Below are 23,606 nucleotides of genomic sequence, written 5' to 3'. Positions count from 1 at the left end.
TCAGTGATTCTGAGACTACCACACATGGATCTTAAGAAAAGATCTGTCTGAAGCCTTGGTTGTTTAGAACCACAGGTTTTTTTACACTGAAGGTGCAAACATTAAAGTGAGATGTGGAAACCTAGGGAGCTGAGAAATACCAGTTTGGATATTTGCTCCTTGACCCGCAAAACATGAAGCAGAACAGAGAGAGCCATATGCTCCAGTACTGCCTTACCACTCTGTGTATGCTTTATTCACCTTTCATTGCTCCAGTACTGCCTTACCACTCTGTGTATGCTTTATTCACCTTTCATTGCTCCATGTGTACCTCATCCACAAGGTTTTCATCTCTGCACATCACCCTCCCAGCATCACTGGCACCAGGTTTGGTGGTCTTACTGCTAATCATAAATGATACCATTAAAACCCCCAGGATTTTAACCTTTATAAATAAGGCAATAACTTCAGCACAAAGTCCTCCCAGTGGACAGCTGCTCAGGAAGAACCCCATTCTAGGATCAGACAGGGAAATGCACTGTTGAGAGCTGGAGCCCCAAGTCCTAAAGCTCTGGTGGCTCAGTAATGCTCTCAGCACCTGGCTGACTTGTGTCTTTCCTCTTGTAAAAGCCAGCAGGCCTGCAAATCTGAAAATCCAAATGAGTTTGAATTCAGACACCAATGCCTCCCTGGCCCTAACATAATGGCAGATAACTACAGCAAGTCAGAGCAACTGTGCATGGCCAAAACATCAGGGGAGAGAACTGAACAGTTCCTCTGTGGGGTCAATGTGAGCTCAGGAGTCCCTGTGTTTGACTCCCCCTGAGAATTCCAAGAAGCTCTCCAAGAAGAGCAGCATCAGCCTGGGATCCACATGCACCTAGCACTGTGTTTATAACTGTTCCAACTTTACCATCCACCCCCCTTAGTCTGAGTGGTTTGGTTTAGCAGCCACAGGTTGCTACTCCTGAAACACAGTGTGCAGTTTTTCAGGCAAAAAGTACTTTGGAGATGTGGATCACATAGCTGGGTGAAGATGGAGGTTATTCAAAGAACTGGCAGCACAAAACTTTATAATGCTGGGTTTTAACTCCATCACATCCCCTCAAACACATTCACTTTCACTGTACCCTTTTGGTACAGTTTCAAATTTCCAAAACTGCAATGAATACCATTACCAAATTTGTGGTTTTTTCATCTGGGGGACTTCTTCCTAACTCTTCTAGGGGAAAGGGGGGAAGAATCAAAACACCCTCATCTGGAACACAAACACTGAACTAAAGAGCCCTGACAAATCACTCATCTGGAGTGCCTGACCAAATATGCTTAAACTACAAAGCGGCTAAAAAATAAATAAAATGTTTTTTAAGACAGAAATCACTCAACCCCTTACCCAGCAACTTGGAAATTTCATACAATGTTTCTGCCCTGAAGACAGTGTGAGACACTCAGGGGTGCTCATCTCACTACAGTGACATCAAAAAGAACTTATAAAAGCTGGTACTGCCACAGTGTCCAGCCCTTGGCAATTCTCCAAGAAGTTTACATACACACAAACACACAAAAAAATTTTCATAGGTACAGGAGCAAAACAAAGTATCTGCTGCAAAAAAACTATAAATGAATTTTAGGACAAGTACCTGACTTGACAAAAGTTATACAATTTACATTTTTCACACATTTTATTTAATTTTGGCAGAAAGCTGCAAAAATTATTTCATTCCACTCATATTGGAAGTGAGTTTCCAGAGCAAAACCTACTGTCTTGGAGGGGGGAAAAAATAAAGGCAAAGAGGGAGGGAAGACAAGTACTGCAAAATGGTATACCAGAAAACCATTTTCATTCTGGAAAGAGCTTTTCTGTCATAAGTAAAAAATTTCACAGATTTCTTTTGCATTGTGTATTACTTGAGGTCTCAAAACCAGAACAGCTGAAATTCTGCTAAACTGGCAAACAGCTTTTCATCTACTAAATAAACACTCCACTTGAAAGACTAAAGAGTACTGTAAAAAGAAAAACTGACATTAAATAAGTACTGGGGGAGGGAAGAAACAAGTACCAGACAAACACAATAAAGCAAGTGATGTTTAAAGTGACTTTGTGCTTATCCTCCCCTAATGTTTTAATTACCCAGGAGGATCTGGCTGGGAATTGCAGTTTACCACAGCAGGACCTGCACCCTGCTCCCCTCCACCACAGGTTCCTAACCCCCAGTGGCTCCTGCTCCTCTTCCTCTCCCTCTGCTGATTTCTTTGTCCTCCCTTGACACTTCTCCCTTATACCCTTTCCCTACCAGGCTTACCTCAACAGAATCTGCCTAAATCCTGAAACGAGTGTCTTCATGTTGGTGATTAGCAGCACCCTATTAAAAGAAACACAACAAAACCCAGCCACAACTCAGCACACAGGGTGGCACTCCCTCCCTTCCCAGCTTTTGTTTACAGTCCTTTCACTTTTTGACTCCTCTCCCCCTTGCATAACACTATCACTTTGGTTACACAACGCTGCAGACACTGTTCTGGGGGATTTTTGCTTGGGGGGAGGATTGCTTGGTCTTCTAGTGGATTTTTTTGTTTGTGAGCTTTTCGTTTCCAATGACAATAAAACTCCACTCACAGGAGGCTTTTTAAAGCTCCTCTGTAGCAGCCTTCTCTCCTTGTAAATTGAGTCCTTTTTCCTCATCATAAACATCTTAAATTTTCCTCTTAATAATGAAATTCCTCGAGACCACGAGGAGATTTTTACCATTATTGCTTTTTGTTTTGAAGCTCAGAAGCCTACAAACAACATCTCAAATGAATATGACTGTTTCCAGCTTATTCACAGATAAACAGTGTTTCAGATAAGGCAACTTCCACTGTTTATTCCTTGCATAGATGGCATTTCAAAAGCAAAGCAAAGTCCCTGACAGCAGCCAGCCTCTGGTGAAACACCCAAAATCAATCTCAGTAAAAACACTCAAAAATACTGTATTTCAACCTGTTTTAAGGCCTCTCAGAGACAACCTGCAGAAGAGAGGGCAGCTCCAAAAGCAAACTGCAACACAACAGCCAAAACCTGGTTTCCTACAGCTTTGTGCTGTTTGTCCTGTAATCCCCAGCCAGCTCCTCCTGGGCAGCCTTCCTGATAATCACTGGCCAAAAATAAAGTGCTCTGGCAGGCAGGCACTGCTGCAGCACTGCCTCAGCAGAGTGCAGCACCCAGACCTGAGCCTGGCCAGCCTCTGCAAGCCCTGCCTGGTGGCAGGCATCCCTCAGCCTCCAACTACCCCTCCCAAATTCTGGAAAACCTACAGGACGGTAGTGATTTCTAAGAATAGCAAGAGCAGCTCGACAGCACAGTGCGCATTTTCTCATGGAATAGTCTGCAGCAACGACCCTATAAAAGATATTGGTCCCGCTGGGCATGTCCTGGTTAAGAGTATGAAAGGAAAAGGAAAGAAGCCCATGTTTAATAACACACCTGGGATCAGCTTTTAAGAGTGAAAAAAAAAAAAAAAAAACATTTCCGTAGGCAGCTTTTGTTTTCACTTCAAAAGCAGACCAGTTACTCATTATGTGTATTTAAGTATTTTAGTATCTTGTTCTATTAATAGATTGGGAAAAAAACCTATAAAGCCAAACAGGATCAGTGGGGAGTCTCCACGTTCAGCAGTGCTCACTGTGCAGGCACAGCTATCCAGACAAAACACTCGAGAGATTTGTACACCCCAGAAGACATAAGCACAAATTCCTCCTACTTGGAAAAACAAACAAAAAACTCCCCCCCCCAAAAGGATCTGTCTTTCAATACTAAGAGATCTCCATTTAAGGCAGACCACCCAAAGTTTCAATCATAAAAAGATTCAAAAGGAGGCACTTCAAGTGGAACTCATCAATACTAACTTATGGTAAAATCCACGACTCATTAAAATATCTGAAGAGGTTTGTTTTCCTCCTTGTTCAGATCTGCTCTGAACAGAGAATCCATATAACTTCCAGGTTTACTACTACATCATCAACTAATTCTTCCTCAGTCTACAATACCATATTTGCAAAGCAACATCTGAAGTAATTTTTAATATATGTTAAATGCTTTTTGTAGTACAACAGGTGCCTCTGTAATAAAGTTGTACATATGTCTTTAACATAACTATCTGCGATATCTTCTGGTACCTTTCATCGTAAATTTCATATCCACATTTCAGTGATACTTTTGAATTTTAGCCTTTGAAGAGAGGGCTATAAAACCTGGTCTGAAATGAGACCCACTCAGCTCCTAAGACACTAATTAACATGACTGGAATTTAGGCTCCTCAGAACATTTCCCAGGATTTCAAACCATGGACCAATACAGCAGGAGAGTCCTAAGGCACACAGGCTGCTTTCCATGTAATTTTTACTATTTCCTTTTTATTAAACTAGCACAAAAAGGACATATTTACCCTTTGACAAAAGGCATACTTAATAATTTAGATTGTTTTTTTAATTGGCTCACATTGCAAATTGGAAACTGAAAATTCCCATTAGAGAGGGGTAGGTTCAGAATACCTCAGTCAGTGCTACATTTTCGTGTGGGGGAAAGTGCTTCATTTTGCAAAAAGTGGATGGAAAGAGTAACTCAGGAGCACAGAGGAGCTCTCAAGGCAGGCTGCAGGACCTGGATCTGAGATGCTTAGCTAACTACAAATTACACACAGATTCCGGTCCGGGGTTCCCCTGAGGCACAGCGCTAGGTGGGCACACTCAGATTATAGTGAGGGGTCCTCCGGGGACACAGCACTAGGTGGGCACACACAGATTCCAGTCCGGGGCACAGCACAAGGTGGGCACACACAGACTGCAGTGCGGGGTGCCCTTGAGGCACAGCACTAGGTGGGCACACACAGATTCCAGTCCGGGGCACAGCACTAGGTGGGCACACTCAATTGCGGTCCAGGATTCCCCCCAGGGCACAGCACAATGTGGGCACACACAGATTCCCAGCGGGAAGTTTCCATCCGCTGTTTAAATCCCGGCTGGGACACGCGGGGCGGGCACGGAGCGGCGCCGCCCTCGCACGGGCCCCGCCCCCGCCTCACGGCCGCCGGCCCCGCCCCGCCGCGCGCACGGACCGTTACCCCCGCCCCGCCCCCACCCCGCGCATGCGCACCCGCCACTCCCGCCGCGGGAACCAACCGCCGCCCGGCCCCTCCGTGCCCCCGCCGCCTCACGGCGCCCCGCCGCGCCGCGCCCCGCGCTTGCCTCCGCGTCCGGCGGGTTCTCCGCAGCGGCACCGGCGCCGGCGCCGCCTCAACCCCGCACAGCACGGCGCCCGCCACGGCTCACACTGCCGCTCTTGAAGAGTCCGCGCCCAGCTAAAGCGCAGCGCGGCGGGGCGGGGCCTCCCCCGCTCCTCAGGGGGAGGAGCGCGGCCAATCCGGGACGCCGGGGGGCGTGGCTCGGGACGGGGGCGTGGCCTCCCGCCATTGGCGGGGCCCCGCCTGACGCGAGGACACCGCCCTCCCCTCACCCCCCCCGCGCGCCGGGGCTGTGTGGGAGGGGAGGGGGCAGCGGCGCTCCCCGCTCCGAACACCTTCAACTATTAACGCCCAGCGTGGGTAAAGAGCTAAAAAAACCTCCTAAACACACAGTTCGAGTTACTATCGCAAATCAACAAGCGCCAAGTTCACATGCATCACACTGCCTCCCTCCGAACTCCCCCTGAGCGCCCTGAGGTGAACACGGGCACAGAGGGAGATGCCCCGTTTCCCCACGGGCTTTGAAGTAACCGCAGACAAGCGTGAGATTGCATAGAAATGCTTTATTATGTTTATTTGACCAAAGTAATTAAAATAAGGCATTGCAGGTTAGATGTAAACATAGAGGTCAGCTGCACGGCAGGTGGCCGCTGCACAGTGAGCAGGTGTATGGCAACAACAGCAAGAGTGTCAATTTCTGCTTCTCAAGGGGAAATACAAATTCAAAGTTACATTAATATTTCATTTTATTTGTTATGAATATGGTTTCTCTCGAGATTTGATTCTGAAAAGCAAGGTTTGGATTCAACACAATGGGTTCAAGTCTGAAAGACCAAGAGGTCCAGAGATAAAATAAAATTCCCTTTCACTACTGCAGCTCTTGACACCTAGAGAACTACTCTGTATTGTACAAAGACATTTAAATTTTAAGTTCATTGAACATTAGATATCCTGCATGTGAGCACATTGTTATTACTAACATGTGCTTTAAGTGGCACTTCCTTTAAAGAACATTATACAGCATATTTATTTTACTTACATTCTGATGTCTGATTTTATGCCATATATTAATATAGAAAAGGATTCTGCAAGACTCTGCAAAGTAGTAATCATCTGCCCTACTTGTCACTGACAATGTCTCTAGCAATAAGTTCCTTCATTATTTCATTGGTACCACCATAGATTGGCTGAACACGGGCATCCACAAAAGCTCTGAGGGAGGAAAAAAAAAAACCAAGGAAATATTACAAACAATGCCTCGGAATGACCATGTATTAAAAAAAAGAAAAAGAGCATTTTATCTTTAGAGATCCCTCTTTTCAAAGTATACTCTTCCCATTGATAAATTAGTTCTTACTTTCTAAGAGGCCTCAACTCCCTGGAATATTACAACTTTCCAGGGTGCTGTGTGCCAAACCAGGAACTGGGTCAGCATCTCTTCCCTGTTTGTTTATAGTGTGAAGTCTCCACTATTGCCTCTAATTAAACAAAAAAACCAAAGCCCTATAAACCCAGACTCCTGCTACTACTCCACTCCCAATTCTTGTTCCTGGTGACAGCACACAGGATGATGACAGAGCTTTTCCATGTTCATTCTGCTTCCTCACACAGGAGCAATGTGGCATTCTCTGGAAATCTACTTACTACTGGACCTCAGAGACAATAAAACCCTGTGTGGGGAACTACTGAACACACAGACATGCAGGGGTTCAAGGACACCCCAAATTTGCCTTCTTTTAATAAGACAGTGCAGATCACCCACAAATTACACTCCATGAAAACATGGAGGAACAAGTGATTTTAAAGCAACATTTCATACCCCATGTATTTAAAGTTAAAAAAAAAATCTGAACTTCCTCAGTTTAAAAAAATTAACTTACTTATGACAACTGCACAGCAGTCCTGTGTTTGCTAGTTCTACTGTCAGATCACCCCCCTCTTTGATAAAATTAATAAAAACAGCACAAAATCTTAATTTAGTGTGTCACAGCCTGTACACAAACTTCACAGAAAATACATGAGGATATATAAATGATCCATAAGTGTCTCTAAATTCACAAAGTCAGAAAAAAATGGGAATGGCAAATTTCTTTGTCTACATACAAATCTCTTAACTTCTTAATTTTCAAAGGTGTAAAAGAGCTGGATGTAGCCAGTTATGCTCTTGATCTCTCACTTTACTTGATACTCAGTGGTAGAAAAAACAGGTTTTCTTCACCCACATGCATTTAATTTCAGATAAAACATAAAACTAGCTCCCCTCATTTCTACTTTTTATAGCTTTACTTCTGTTTTTTTTAATTCACATTTTTTTTTCTAAAAAACCAACTTTTGTGAAAAAAAAAAAAAAAACAGACAACAATTGCTGAACAGATCTTCAGTTGTTTGGAGAACCAAAACAAAGCCTGCAGATATCTGTACAGTAATTTCAATTAAACACGATGAGAAAATGAACATAAATCACCACTAACCCTAAATAACTAACACACAGATACAGAGGAAGTGCTTCATTTGACTTTGCTGGTTATCCTTCATCACACAACCTGAAATGTTCCACTTACTTTGCAATTGGATACTCCCACATGTAGCCCCATCCTCCGTGCATCTGCACACACTGGGTAGCAATGCTGTTTTGGAGATCAGAACACCTTCAATGGCCAAAAGGAAAGTTGCTGTTAGAAGGACATCATGTTGCAAAACATTACAGAAGAAAAAGACAACAAGACAAAACCAAAATATTATTGGTAAGAAATAAATACTGCTCAATTGAATGCATTAAAGGCTTGTTTCCTATCTGGGACAGCTTTTGGAGAAGGAAAGGTTTCAAAAAAGGCTTGTTTACCTTTCTCACAGGCCAAGAGAATCCTTTTGTGAAGCAAGTTGGTACAGGCTCTTTTCTTGCCAAGTCACTCAGCTTTGTCAGAAATTAACAACAAACCAGGCTTCCCCCCACCACTGCCATTAGCAACACACCAGGATACTCTCTGAGCATACCCATCACCTGGGCATAATTTATTTTCTGCAATAAACTTTCCCAATAGCTTTTTCTGCAATAGCCTTCAATTCTAAACATACTGTGATTCTCCAACAGCATTGGCTGACTACAAAATATGGATTTATAGCAAAAAAAAAAAAAAATTCCAGCTCAAGCTGTTAGAAGACATGAAAAAAACACTTTCTAAGCATACAGCTTTCAGTGGCAACAGAAGAAATGAAAATGAAAAGCTAATTGCTTCTCCTGGAATAATGGTCTTTTCCCCCAAACTATCCCCTCATTCATTTAAACCCTTACAGTTTATGATATCAAATGTAATTCTGCAGGTGTGAGTTACTGCAACTCTCTTTCCCAAATATAGTCTCAAATTCAAAATTTTAGGTATGTACCACAACCTGTCACCACAAGAAAAACCAAACCAAAACAACCCTACAGACCTTTTCCAGATATGAAAAAAGACATGCACAAACCAGGTTTTAAACTCCTTCAAAGCTCTAACTCGAGTCATTGACTATACAAAGAGTTTAAAGGAAAATTTGAGACTGGAGAGAATGTCCCAATACATCTGGGAATAAAGCAATTCTACATTCAAGCATTTTCTAGACCATTTAAGTGAGTCTTATGGAAGGGTCACAGGGACACCACTGGGGAGAGAGGAAACCCACAACAAATCATGCTGGTAAACAGCTGTGAAAGTGAGGGATTTTCAAAAGCCTTGCTTAGGGAAATTTGTTGAGGAAGTGAGTCTGCATACCTCAGCTGGCATTAGTTGTTTTCTCCTCCTCAAAATGGAATGCCTTTGCTTCTGTACCTGGTACTTCTAGGTAATCACTGCCAGGAATAGCACTCAGAACCCTTCCTTCCATTGTAAATATTTCTGCTCTATACTTATTTTGAAAAGCCTAAAAACTGTGTGTGTATCTTCCATAAACTTCTTTGCTTATGTCTCATGTGGGTTTTTTCCTCCCATCTTTGCAACAAGCTATAACTATACAAATCCATGTACCCACTACCTTAGATATTTCTTAGATATTGTTTTGATGGGGTAAAACTAAGTTAATGACACCACCAAGTACAGGATGAGGGAGAAGAAGTTCTGGACAATATAGGAAAGCACTGCTCAGTCTCAGTTACAGCAACAGCTGTAGCTAACTATTTCTTCCCAAAACCAGATAGCTTTGAAAACTGGCTGGGCCAAACAGCTATTCTTAAGTAACCTTAACTAAACAGTACCACAGAGCTTTAAATAGATTTAAATTTAGCTCCAAATATTCAAATTTTTCTTTAATAAACAAAAAAAACCAACAAAAAAATTAAAAAATTAAAAAATTAAAACCAAAGAAAATTAAAAACCACCTAACAACAAATTGCTAACAATAAAATGCAATTTTTTTGTCTAAATACCAATGTAGCACTTGCCTTCACTTAAAGCTAAAGCAGAGGCATGACCTTGTTATTAATGGAAGCCTATTTTAAAAGTATGCCTTTATTTTGAAATTGATCTGGTTAACCAAACTTAGCTGTCAGTGTAACTCTGATTTTTGCTTCCCACACCACTGGAGTTCAGACCATGCCAGTGCCAGCGCCAGATGACTGTGAGCACATACCAGTACTTGGCCATGGAGGCTGTGGCAGAGTCCAGGCGTTTGTCTGCATGCAGCTGCAAACAGTTGTCCATAAAAGCTCGGCCCACACAAATCTGAGTCTTTATTTCAGCCAACTTGTGCTGTACTGTCTTGTTTTGGAAGAGGATAGAGAGGGGAGAGCAAAGAAATACAGTGCAGTTAATGCTTTAGGTAGAAAATGCAGCATTTTCCAAAAGGATTGCTGTTAGAAATCACTATTTCAAAATTTGGCTCTGTACATCAGAAGACACCAGACAATTATGTATTCACCAGTCCTATTAGACAAAGTTACTGCTCTTTACTTCTCAAGGTCAACTGAAAACACAAATTTAAGAGAAAAAGCACAAGAGAAAGGGAAAACAAATTCCTAGAGAGCACATGGCAGAAGGCCCAGAGCGCTCTGTCACTCTCGGCTCCCTCTGGCGAGGAATGTCCTTTCACTCTGTAGAGCCATGAACTTTCCCAATTAATAACACTTCACCATCTGCTGAATGCTTTTTCTGTGTATTCTTCAGAGTTTAAGCTACATGCAAAGAGACTGAAGCAAAAAAATATAAGGAATTTTAGAATATCAAAGTTTTTCAGCACCAAGTTCTGTCGTATTGGAAGAGAGGTTTAGATAGAAGAAGCAAAATCCATCATAAGGTTATGTAAAACCAGACCAGGCAGGCATTCAAACATCTTCTTGTAATTCTGGTAGGGAAGGGATAAAAACATCACCCACTAATAAAAGTTCTTTCTTATTTCAGTTCTAGAAATATATATATAAAAAAAAAAATCTTGCTTCCCTTGACAAGAAATACACTGGACCAGTGTACTGCTACAAGGAAAGAATTCATTTCAAATGCTGTAATGTGGCATGACTAAATGAATTAGCCCAAGGCAGAGCTCTAATTGGAAAGGATTATTTATAATATGCACACTCAAGTCATCAGCAACAAAAAAGATATGCAGGAATTCATTATTTTGGCAAAAATAATATACTTTATAAAATTTATTGTCTGCCTGCTGGTGGCCTGGCCTAAAGAGGGAGATTATTTTGGAGATCTCTGCACAGTGAACTACTACAAATAGGAAGCATCTCCTACCTACATTTAAACAAGTTAAAATACAGTTCTTTTGTGTTTCAGTCACACAGTGAAAATTCCATCTGGAATTATGGATTCCTGAAGGTTAACTTTAAAAACCATGAAGAACATAATTCCCTGAAGGATATCTAGCATTCCAGCCTCTAAAAGTTTCAGCTCTGGTGCTCTTCACAACTAAAGATTTGAGTCTGACAAAGTCTCAAGACATGGAAATGGATTTTTTTTTTTGTTAATTATTTCAAAAGTGTATAAAATAAAGAAGCAGCCAACATCTTTAGCCCATATGAGTCAGTTCTATCCTTTAAACCAAACATGCAGGAGCTTGGCCTCCTTCAGCCCTAACAGTTAATGCTGTTGTCAGGAAAACTGTATTATAGCAATCCTGTGGAAAGCAATATCTATTTTATGACTGCAGCTAAAGAGTGTAGGCACAAATATCTCAAAACTCAATTACCTGCCCCCATCAGGAGTGAGCTCTGCCCACAGAGCATCAGCCAGCAGTTTTACACACAGCCACGCAAACACCCAGACTGCTGCTGCCTGAGGAATCTCATTACAACATTCATGAAGCACCTCCACAGCACTCAGGCACCAAGGTCACTGCTGGGAGTCCCCCTCCTCCAGGAACATCCAAAATAATTTTTTTGCAATGCTCTGTGTGCAGAGAAACACAGGACCTGCACAGGCAGCCCCCCAAAAGGATTTTAGGCACAGACAAACAGAGGCAGGTGTGATGGAGGCTGTGATTAGGACCTCTGGCAGTAAAATGCAAGCCTGAGATGAACAAGGGAATCATTCTTCAGCAGGAGCCAGGATACTTCCTGCTATTTCCTTCTAAGAAACAGCACTGCTGGGAGGTTACCTACCCAAGTCATAAAATACATACAAATTAAGGCTTTTCTTTAAAATTATTCTTTTTGCATTCCAAAAATGAAAAATAAGCATAGAGGCAAAAAACAGCCCCAGTGAAAGCTTTGAAAATGACCCTTCAAAATCAGCCCAGTGATTTTCATTTGGTCACTACTTCACATGCACAGCCATACAGCAAACACACACTAGAATCTGTACACAAGCAGCTCAGTTCTAACTCACCTGCAAATGTGCAATTGTCTTCCCAAAAGCTTTTCTTTGCCTCACATAATTCCTTGTCTCTTCAAACATGAATTCACAGCTAGCAAGAGCCATATCAGCAATTAGCAGCCTTTCCTTTTGAAACACAAATTCCAGAATGCAGTTGAGTTAGTCCTACATTTCTCCACATCAGATGCACAATTAGGACACAGATGTTCAGTGCTGTTCATTAAGGGAGTGGGAGCAGAAGTCACATAAAACATCAAACCAGACATTCTGCATTACTGAAATTAATGAGTTGGACAAATGCCTTGCTGTCTAAAGCTCACTTTTAAGGCTTTACTGCTGTAATGCTCCATTACAATGACTCAAAAAATAGCTACAGATCGACCACAGGAATCTTACTGACTGAAAAATTCACATCAGATTCTGTTTCAACTATTGGCTTCCACTGCTCAGCTAAAACAACTTCAATTAACAATTTCAATAGGACAACTCGAGGGGGGGAAAAAGCCTACAAAAAAAAGTCTTGTTTTTCCTTCATTGCACAGTGGAAAACAAAAACTAAATGCAAAACAATTTTTTCTGGCAACATTGAAACAGTCTGATGCTTTGCATTGAATCTGTTCATGGGACATCTATTTAAAGCATGAAAAAGATTTCCTTTGATCAGGTTTTGTATTTACTCACAATGTAAAATTAAAAAATACGATCCCTACTAAATGAGGCAACTATGTCATGGCTTTGACAAAGCACAGACACATTCTGGAAAACAACATTGCCTCCTTGTCCTCCAAAATAATTCCAAAACTTCATAAACTGACTTGTAAAGTAGCAAGGTATTTTGGCAGCTAAACAATTTCTTTACTTTGTTGTATGAACAGAATCCCATGTAACTTTAATATGTTTCTACTTGTAGAAGAGTTAGAACAGCAGTGTTTGTTTCTTGAAAGAGAATGCTAAATGAATCAGAGATGTCCAAGCTACACTTAATTTACTGAGCAAAGTGCTTCCATACTAGAAGTACACAAGAAATCTGTGGTATGTTTTTTTAATACACTACCCTCAGGTTTTTCAGTAGCTGGGTTGCTGATTAAGAGATCTGTCTTTGACCTGGTGGGATATCAACACTTTTAGCAATGCCCAAAGAATTCTACACCTAGCACTGTGTGCTTCAGTTAAAAATCAGCAGTGTGAACAAAACATTGCACAATAGACTGTCAGAGACTGGAAAAGACATTGAGACATTTTGGGATGAATGTGTGGGGGTAGGGGGGCAGGATGGGCCCTGCTCTGCACACCACAGCCCCCAGCCAAGCCCTGCAGTGTCTGCCAGCTGTGCCACACTGCAGGCAGTGCCCCAGTCTTGCTAAAGCCAGCTCCTGAGTGACCACAGTCCCAGCTGGGAGGGTCAGGGTGCCTCTGGGGTTTAAAAGGCTGACCACAAGGGGACGTGTCTTGACCCTATCAGCTTCTTGGAGTCTCTACCTTATCATCACTGGAACTCAGGAGTTGGTAGTTACATGTGTGTTTTTCTGTATTTTTCTATCTCTAATTCTTTTTCCATTTTGGGTCATGTAACATCAGACAGGTTTAAAGGTTGCTAAGTTAAACAGACTAAGTTAATGCTAAGGCATGAGTTTTATGTTAATTGGAGGTCCTTTGTCTAAGTTCCTTGATTTTCTACATTTTGCCAGTCAACTTGTATAAATTTGACCTCTTGAGTATATCTGGTTGCTATTTCTCCTGTGAGCTTAACCCATAGAAATGTTTTGGGCTTTTACAAAGGCATCCCGCTTCAGCAACCCAGGTGGCTCACCACAATACCTGAACTTCACAACTAATGACAAAATCTGTGTCTGTGTTCTTCCTGCAGACAGCAAACACTCACATTCCTTTTACCTGAGGCAGCTCTGCCATCAGATAGTAGAAGCCTTTGTTCTCTTTTCCAAGCAAGGCACTGGCTGGCAATCGCACATCTTCAAAAAACAGCTCTGCTGTGTCCTAAGATTTAAAAGGCAACAGTTGAGTCTGACATTCTCATCCCATTAAACTAATTTTTCCTATTGTTTTCTTGCTACTGTGCACCTTAACTTGAAATCCCAGATTTAGCCTGGAAGGATCATCCAGAAGTCATCTAGCTTATATTCTACTCAGAGCGGCTCCAGAAAAACAATCAGCTGAGGGCCTTGACTAGTTAAGCTTTCCAAAGCTCAAAAGATGAAGGCTCCAGACCTCTCTCAGACCCTGTGCAAGTATCCAACCATTTTCCTGGTGGATCTTTTTTCCTAATACCTGCTAAGAATTTTCCTTAATGTAACTTGTCTCCTTTGCCACTCTCCTCCTCAAAAAAGGATGAGGTCCCAGCATCTCTATACCTAAACACATCAGTAAATTCTTTCAGGCTTCTTCCAAGTAAATGCATCCAGCTTTCTCAGCTTCTCTTTGCACATCACATGCTTCAGACCTCCACAGGTAAAATCAGGTTCCATTACATTGCATGTTTGTGCTCTGAAGTCTAACAACTAGAACAGAACCATAATTCCATCTCATACTTATTTAGCATTTGCCAGACATTAAGTGGGTTTAGACTTCCTCCATGTTTAGATTCCTTCCAAATCTAGTGCATCAGAGGTTGTATGAACTCACTTGAGCTTTCAGGCCAATTTTGTTGAGTTTGCGCCCTTTGATGAAACCTTTTGTTCCATTTTCCACCAGGAAAAGGCTGATGCCGTGAGCAGGGGATCGGGCCTCCCGGTCTGTAACCGCAACCACGATCACCACGTCGCTCATCCAACCATTAGTGATGAACACCTGCAAGGAAAAGGAATTTAGAATAAAGCAAGGTGGATAGAGGTTACAAGAGATCACCAAGCAGCAGGAAGTAAAATTACATTGGCACTTCCAGAGGTGAACTGAAAGGCAAGTTCAAGTGTCGAGAAGAATTTCAAGGTTTTGATATAAAGTGTTTAGGAATGAGGCAGACATTAATTTGAGAAGTATTCTGTGACACAGAAGTGTGAACTTAAAGAATGCACAGATCTGTTTCTTCTGTCTGTCCCATGATAAAGAAGGAATACAGTATCAAATGTAGATATTAAATAAATAAACACAGAGGTTCTCTTGTCTAGAAATTAAATTATTTAGGCATAACACTCAAAGCTACCAACAGCTTCTTGTCACAACAGTTTACTATTACCCTGCAGAACCACTCATGAGCTGTCAAATGGATCCATCTTCAATCCAGCAAAAGAAAGCTTTCTGTCCTGTCACTTCAAATGAGTGGCATGGACACCTTTTTAGCACCTATGCATATATATCTGCTTGCACACGCTCTCACCACTGAAACTGTACTAAGAAGTCTCTATTGGACTGTTATCAACAGCAGTACAAAATAAAATTAAGACATTTCATAGCTTTCAAAAAAATGGTCTGTTGAACCAACACTCCCACTTCAACATCACTTCTGCCTTCTTATTTTTCATTATGGTAATGAAAAAAACTGCTTTGCCACAGCTTGACAACACAGTGAGAGCATCTGACACATTGTTTTGTTTTTTTTCCAAACAAGACCAGCAAGCTCCTGAATAAATATTGCATTGTGGCAGCACAAGTTTTTACTCAGGCCACAGAAGATTTCACAGCAGTACTATATATACTTTATTGTTAAACATCAGTACTGAGAACCATACTGCTCATACTACACAGCACATTTTCCCCCCTCTCCTTCACAGTTTAAGGGAAAATAAGCCTTTTAATAGGCTTATTTTAAAGCTACAAAAAACAACCTATACAAGCCTGCCTATAAATCAGTTTGTAAATTGCCTGCAACAGACATATCTCATACCTAGAAAAAGAAAAGGTAACTGGACACCTACAACATAACCCAGACAAAAAACCCAAACTAAAAGGATTGGGAGGAGATTCTGAGAGAAGTGTACATCCTGTTGCATTCAGCTAAATGTGTTCAGTTCCTAAAGCCAATGAGCAGTATGTGTGTCAGTGCACTTACCTTACTCCCATTAAGAATCCAGTCACTTCCATCTTTTTTTGCATATGTCCGTACTCCCTGCAAGTCACTGAAACAGAATTCAAAAGGTCCTTCAAGAAACCATTCCAGAAGCTGCATTTGTATCTTGGATTCTATGCAGTACAGAATAAGGTAGATTTTATACCATGCAGACATGGGCTCAGTAAGAGAATAGTGCGACACCATGAAACAGGTGAGTAACAGAAGCCACAAGCAGGGTGTGGAAAGGGATGATCAATCTGTGCAGCCATACAGGAGCACCAGGCCCCATTTCCCCATCCCTGCTTGTGGGAGGTGGTGCAATGCAAACACTGACATCAACAGGTCAGCATCCACTTACACAGTACACCTCAGACAACAAATGGCAGATAAAACCAATCCTCTTCACAGGCTCAGTCCTGATCAGGAGGCTCTGTGAAAAGCCATGAGCAACATCTGCCATTTGGAGAAACCTCACACCAGCAGGTTTTGCACTTCACGTGTCCCCCTCTCTCTTGCAAACTGGTCAGATCAGCAGTGTCCACTCCAAACATGTGCTGGGCAAGGAGGGACATTTCTCTGAAAGGATTCAGAGAAAAGAAAAACAAGGTGTTCTGTTCTACAGAAAAAGCTAATAGTTAAGCCAAGCCTCCTTTACCAAAGTAGGTAATTTCCCACTTTTTTTCTCATGTTGTAAGTATGTTCACATGCAAGCAAGTTGATAACTATAAACTCAGACTGCAGAAGCAAATACAAAGCATATTTGCCCACAGTGGGACAATACAGAAATGGATTCTGAGCTACTATCTTGAAATGACAAAGCTGTAATAAAGTAATCTATAACAGGTGTTTTGAGTCTTGCCTATAATGGGGGATAATCTAGTCTGCAAAGTAACTAACCAGGAGGCTCAGAATGTTTTTTTCACTGACAAAGGAACAGACAGCAAATAATGCTGAGACCATTATTTTAGTATTTGGCTTACCTGCCAGCCCCAGGCTCTGTCATGGCAATAGCTCCAATGCACTTGCCTGCAACCATCTGGGGGATGAAGTGTTTAATCTGCTCTTCAGAGCCATAGTTGGCAATGTAGGGCATGACTATATCTGAGTGAAGGCTGAACCCTGGGCCTGTACAGTTAACATACATCCTGGAAAAAACGGGGAGGGGGGAAGTTCAGGAAAAAATACTAACAAAGACTTGAACACTGAACTTGCACCATTACAACACAAACACAATAGTGAAGAGAACCCCACAACACAGAAGTCTCAGAGATATTTTACCATTATTTACAGAATTTAATTTCACAGCCAAATGGGTACATAACCTACCAGGCTATAAAAAAAGTTTCCCCCAGTCACAAAGCCAATGTTACTCAAACAATGACACTGAATACTTAAAACAGGAGGGATTTACATAGGTGTAAACTATCCTTTACACAGGGAAGATAACATCATTTTCTGTAAGGAAATGTAGTCCACAATTAGAATAACTTATGAAAAACAAAATACAGTCACAAACAATAAGATCATGGAAATTCTTCCTGAAGCATGCAGTACTCACTGCTCCTCCCAGACAATGGCTGAAGAGAGAATATCTGCTCCAATGCCTCCATGCTTTTCAGCAATAGCAACACCCAGCAAGCCCTGCTGTCCAGCCTTTTCCCAGAGCTCCCTGCTCACTTGGCCATCCTTCTCCCACCTGTGGGATGAACACAAAGCCAGGGTCACACACTGAACCCCCCACGTGCTCCTGTTTATCTGCCTCACACTGAACACCAGCAGACAGTGTGAAGGGACACGGACAGCTCTGTGTCACAGCCAAGAAACAGTGGCTTAACCACACAGCTTCTAATCTGCAAGTCCACAGGTGACACTGGCATTGCAGGGACACCAGCTGCACAACAAGTCTGAACTCCTGCTGCCAGTGTGTAACCTGACAAGATTTCATTAAGACTTGTTATGATTCTTACACCAGACTGGGATTTAGGCAATTTAGCCCCAGCCATCTGGATAATTACAGAGAGGTCTTTATCCTCCTAACATTCCATTTGTAAATGCACTTTTACCCACATAAAAAATGAGTATCACTATATTATATTATTTATTATATTATCATTATCATTTTATTACATATGATATATATATACAATATTTACTTTATACTATAGTATATTTATAGTATATTTATAGTATATTTATAGTATATTTATAGTATATTTATAGTATATTTATAGTATATTTATACTATATTTATACTATATTTATAGTATATTTATACTATATTTATACTATATTTATAGTATATTTATAGTATATTTATAGTATATTTATAGTATATTTATAGTATATTTATAGTATATTTATACTATATTTATACTATATTTATACTATATTTATACTATATTTATAGTATATTTATACTATATTTATACTATATTTATACTATATTTACAATCATCATTATATTTATACTATATTTACAATCATCATTATATTTATACTATATTTACAATCATCATTATATTTATACTATATTTATAATCATTATATTTATACTATATTTATAATCATCATTATATTTATACTATATTTATAATCATTATATTTCATCAAAGATTTCAACTCTACCAATGAAAAATGCTTTATCAGAACCAATGATATAATTTAATCAGTTTTGTATAAAAATCTGCCCCTGTGCACTTCTTATGAGTCAGTACTGTATCTTGGTAAATTACTACTTAAAGGTCCTTTCAAGTTTGTGTAAATAGACAGTTGAGGCTTATCTGCTGACAGCTGGCAAACTTCAACACCACAGGAATCACCTATTCCTGGAAAATTAGTGCCTCTTTATGGGGTTTGCCAACTCAATAGGGATGGCCATTAATGGTCCAGGTTTTCTCTTTTTTAAATGCCTTTATTTTCTAATGCCACAGTTTAAAAATGATATGGTAAACAGATGATTTCAAAGCCATTCCTCTGACACACCTGTGTGCAGCAGAGCCATACCACAGCTATTTACCTGCAGTTAATCAAGTATCTTAAACTACATACAAAACAGAACCATAGAATCACAGAATGGTTTGGATTAGAAGGGACCTTGAAGCTTATCCAGTTCTGACCCCCTTCCATGGGCAGGAACACCTTTCACTAGCCCAGGTTGCTCCAAGCCCCATCCAACCTGGCCTTGAACACTTCAGCAATGGGGCAGCCACAGCTTCTCTGGGCAAACTGTACCATATTTAAGCTGATTCACAGAGCTTTTGCTCCTATACTGGAAATCTTAAATCTCTTTTCCAGTATTTAAGCTAATTCACATAACTTTTGCTCCTACACTGGAAATCTTCAATCTCTTTTTACCATCTTCTCTTTTGCCCTGATCCCCACTTTCAGGGACATTGCTGTCTCTCCTTCACCCAGCACCAAAGCTCCTCCTCCTCCCAATATCCAGTTAATGTTGTGTGCCTGAGGCCTCCTTGTTGCCTTGAAAGGTGTGAAAACAGAGGTTCAGAGGCCACTGAAGTGATGCAAGAATTCAAGTTGAACTTGATACAGCCTCACTAAGAAATTGTTGTGTCAGCAAGGTGGCAAATAGGATCTTCAGAAACCTCAAGCAGAGTCAATGCAAGTCCACAAAGCTGCCCTGGAAGTCCTTCCAACACAAAATGAGGGAAAACATCTGCTTTTATGGACAGAATATGACTGTACAGTGGAAGAACATACTACTAAAAGGTTATAGTTTGAGGATTAAAAAAAAAATCCAAACTGTCACCAACCTTGCTGTAAGCCTCCTGCTGCTCATTCCTGCCCCAGAGCCATGATGTTCCACCCACACAACCGAGGCACCTCAGCTGTTTGTGGATACACACTTCAGCTCTGTCAGGAGCCTCTCATCTAGCAGGGCCATTTCAGAATAAGCCCTTTGCTATCTCTTGCTTACCCTGAGCTAATTTCTTTCATTTTCACCACTATAATGTGACTGCATATGATTAAAATAAGGGCTAAAACCACCCTCCAGCTCTAGTTCAGTGGAATTGCAACACTTCTACTCGGTACAGAAAATGCACACATTTCCACAGAAACAAATAAATAAAGAAATTCAAACAAAGATGTTTTGTGCAAGTTTCTTGGGAATACATAATTCACCTCACCATGCTGTAGGTACTTGCATGTAGCTACAAAATCTACTGCAAGCCAGTAAGAGATGATCAAAGCCTTTTTCAGTGACTATTTTCCAATAGTGTGGGAACTGAACTGCCCCCCAGCTCTACCCCAAAAACATCTGTGTCACTTAATCCTAGAGGCAGGGACACTTTGCTGCAACTCTGCAAACTGCATTTATCTGCTTGTGGGCATAAGCTGAGGCTGCCCACACTAAAGCTCAAAGGATGCATTCAATTTTGATTATGTGATTTTTCCTCCATGCATGACTTTTATAGGTTTGTTTTCATTTGGCAAATTTGAAATAGAAAGCTTGTACATAAAAACTAATAATCTTTATATCCTGCTGTGTCAGAAGTAACACCACAGAAAGCATTTTGGGGAGAAATGAATTTTGGCAAATCAAAACGTTCAGGAGGTTATCTTACTCTGCATGAAAAGGCAGCACTTCTTCTTGAAAGAATTTCCTGGCACTCTCCCTGAAGATATCATGATCTGATGAGAAGATCCTCCGAGTGCCTATGTCAGTCAAAGTTTTAGCAGAAGATGGCTCCAGGCGCTTTGTGCCATGCTGTTCTGTCTGCAGAGGACTGGAAAAAGACAAATTCATGCATCTGTTAGGACACAGGCACCCTATTTGCCTTTCAAAAGGGAGGAAACTCCTGTGTTACTAAACACAGCTCACATACCAACTGTGGCACACCATGAGGTGTAAAGGATACCCATGAGAAATACAAAGAACTGACATACACTGGGCTATTAATGGAGGCAAAACAAGGCTGGTTTGTTCTTAACACTTCAAATAAATTAAAGACAATAATAATACATATATAAGAATAAAATTACCCTAAGGAAAACAAAAGAATACTTCAATCAAAAAACCCCAACCAAACAAAAAAAAATCAAACAAAAAAACCCAAAAAACTGAAACAGTGGTGAATGTCAGTAGTAGAAACCACACAAGGAAAGTATAATTGTGAAATAAGAAAGAAGGGGTTATAACGTTTTTGTAGGGGTTTGGAACATCAAGGATGACATACTACTTTAAGGCTGAAATGAAAATTCACTTCTCATATTTGTGCATTGGATTTTTTTGACTTTCTTTTATTGTATTGCTATGAAACATCAGAAACTTCAAGTAGAGAGCTGAGTACATGGAAAAGGCATTCACTTTTCCCTTCTCAAACTATTTTGCCAGCCTCAATTCCTCTGCACATCACCTGTGTGTAGTTCTACAGAACTGAGCTGAGCCTGTGCTTATTTACTCTGCTACAGAGACAGAAGTCTCTATTTATTACCACATGTAGCTACTCAGGCTCTGCCAAGGCAATAATCTCCCTGAAACACAGACTCTACTTCTAATAATATTTGAAAAAAACGAGACACAGCAACTTGCCTGCTGAGTACTTTGAACCCTCAAAGCTAGACACACAGTGACTCAAAACCCCCACCTTATTTTTAAAGCCGCTTAAGACGATGTTGAGTTTTATTTAAGCCCAACCTTTTGTTGAACTGTGTCACACAGGGAAGGGCCTGGCTGCTCCCTTCTTCTCACACTGGGAAAGACAAGCGGCTGGTCAGGGAAGGTGTGATCGCACTCCTGCCCGGGGAACGCGGTGCCCGGGCAAGGTCGCGCCCGCTGTCACTGTCACTGTCACCTGCTGCCAGCACGGGACCCGCCGCTCCCGGCAAGTGGAGCAAAGGTCGGCACATCCCGGCCATGGATGTGCCGGGACTCCCGGGGCTCCCCACACACACACACACAGCGCCCGTAACACTCCCGTTACACCTATACAAACGCACCCACACCCTCCGAGCACACTGAGGTGCGCGCACACACCCGCACGGAATGGATACAATAATACGAGATCATACAGCCAGCCCCGAGCAGCCGGCCAAAGCCATTCACCCCGCGGTCTTTACGGAAGCCAAGCTCAGGGGAACTCCGCCACCCTCACGGCTCAGCTGCCCTCCACGGCCGGTCCCGCTCACCTGGGCTGGGCGGAGAAGGGCCGGCAGCCGGCGGCCCTCAGGAGGCCGCGCAGGCGGAGCAGCCGCGTCGCCATCTTACGGGGCAGGGCGGGACAGGACAGGGCGGCACCGCCGCTGCAGCCCCGAGTTATCCCTGTGCCCGCCCACCTTCGGCTGGAAATCTCTTCCGGGACGGAGGCGGAGTGCCGTGAAACAGCAGTGTAATTAATGTTTTTGTAATGTAGCTTTGCAGTCACGTCACGGAAGGCAGCGGCAGCAAAGCCGGACGAAGGGTTGTGCGCTGAGGGCGGCTTGTGTGATGGCAGCCGGCGTGAGGGGCGAGGCGCCGGGCCATGGCTCCATCCTCCTCCTCCTTCTCCTTTTTCTTTTTCTTCTTCTTCTTTCCCCTCAGGAAAGGGGGTGTCACCCCTCCTGAGGGAGTATGGAGGGAAGCTGAGGGCTGCCCCTCCCTGGGCCTTTTCGCCATTTCGCCTTCGTGGGCCGGCTCCTCCTGCTGTCAGCAGGTTTTGATTGGCACAACCTGCCTTCCAAAATAATTTAGCACACTTTTTGTGTGGGGGTTTTTTTTTTCTTTCGTTTATTTTTAGGGTTTTGTTTGTTTGGGGGGTTGTTTGTTTGTTTTGGTGTGGGGTTGTTTGTTTTGGTGTGGGGTTTTTTGTTTGTTTTTTGGGTTTTTTGTGCGTTTTTTTATTTGTTGTTTTGTTTTTTGGGATTTTTTGTGGGGTTTTTTGGTTGGTTCTTTTGGCCTTTTCTCTGCGGATTTTTTGGGGGGCTTTCTTGTGTTTTTGTTGTTTTGGGGGGGGGGTTTGTTTGTTTGTTTGTTTTTTGGAGGTTTTTTTGTGTGTATGTATTTGGGGTTTTTTTTCTTCTTTGAATCCCGGTTCTCTAAATTAGGTGGTTTACCATTATTGTCAATAGGGGCTTTCCCAAAATGGAGGCGCTGTTCTGAGTGTTACCCATCGCACAGCACCAGTGCACACACTGAAGCAAAGTATTTCTATTTTTTTATTACTCTAGTTTGTGTAAAGTAAGGAGCTGGGTGGTAACCCATAAAAGGCTAGGTCCCCATTCATCAAAGCTTTACACTACTTCTATAGACTTTGACAGACAAAGGCATATATTTATTACATAATCTCTTTACTGATCAGCACTCAAGCCCCTATTTGCTAGTTATTTCTCCCATTTCTCATGCACATTAGTCCTCATGTGCAGTTCTTCCCTCTGTTTGAGTCTGGATTCTATTTTGAGTAGGTGGTGGATGATCCAGTGGTCACAATCTCCCATGCCAGAATTACCTTTCCTTCACTTACTGCAATGCTCATAACTGTTACTGATTAACAACTCAAAAAAAATTCAATATTTTAATCAGTTATTCACATCTTGGGGGGGACTTCATATCAGAGCAAGCATTTCTTTAGGGAAGAGCAAACCCCTGGAAGTGGGGAGAAAGATAAAGATTTAATAGTGTGC

At 41.8% G+C, this 23,606-nt stretch overlaps 2 protein-coding genes across 6 annotated transcripts in view; both read right to left on the bottom strand.

Annotated features, from left to right (window-relative positions):
* Positions 1 to 5,296, bottom strand: part of KANSL1L (KAT8 regulatory NSL complex subunit 1 like) — a 61,725-nt gene extending 56,429 nt beyond the window's left edge. For 4 of the 5 annotated variants that reach the window (XR_009114636.1, XM_058027545.1, XM_058027547.1 and 1 more), the window contains exon 1: positions 5,203 to 5,296. The gene's annotated coding sequence lies outside the window, so the exon portion shown is untranslated. Of the gene's footprint in view, positions 1 to 289; positions 337 to 5,202 lie in introns of those variants that run through there. The other variant, XM_058027546.1, reaches the window with a different exon arrangement.
* Positions 5,297 to 5,743: 447 nt separating this feature from the next.
* ACADL (acyl-CoA dehydrogenase long chain) lies at positions 5,744 to 22,246 on the bottom strand. The gene is made up of 11 exons (XM_058028268.1): positions 22,137 to 22,246; positions 20,573 to 20,734; positions 17,548 to 17,685; positions 16,970 to 17,134; positions 15,990 to 16,056; positions 14,627 to 14,791; positions 13,880 to 13,981; positions 11,999 to 12,112; positions 9,801 to 9,928; positions 7,760 to 7,846; positions 5,744 to 6,410 (listed from the first exon to the last, which is right to left on the bottom strand). Exons 1-11 carry the CDS (start codon positions 22,208 to 22,210, stop codon positions 6,317 to 6,319), a joined length of 1,296 nt encoding a protein of 431 aa, XP_057884251.1. The 5' UTR covers positions 22,211 to 22,246; the 3' UTR covers positions 5,744 to 6,316.
* Between the last annotated feature and the right edge of the window lie 1,360 nt (positions 22,247 to 23,606).

This window comes from Melospiza georgiana, chromosome 7, assembly GCF_028018845.1.
Source record: "Melospiza georgiana isolate bMelGeo1 chromosome 7, bMelGeo1.pri, whole genome shotgun sequence".
NCBI classification, from domain to species: domain Eukaryota; kingdom Metazoa; phylum Chordata; class Aves; order Passeriformes; family Passerellidae; genus Melospiza; species Melospiza georgiana.
The sequence above is the reverse complement of the archived record's forward strand: the minus strand, read 5'-3'. Positions and strand labels throughout refer to the sequence as shown.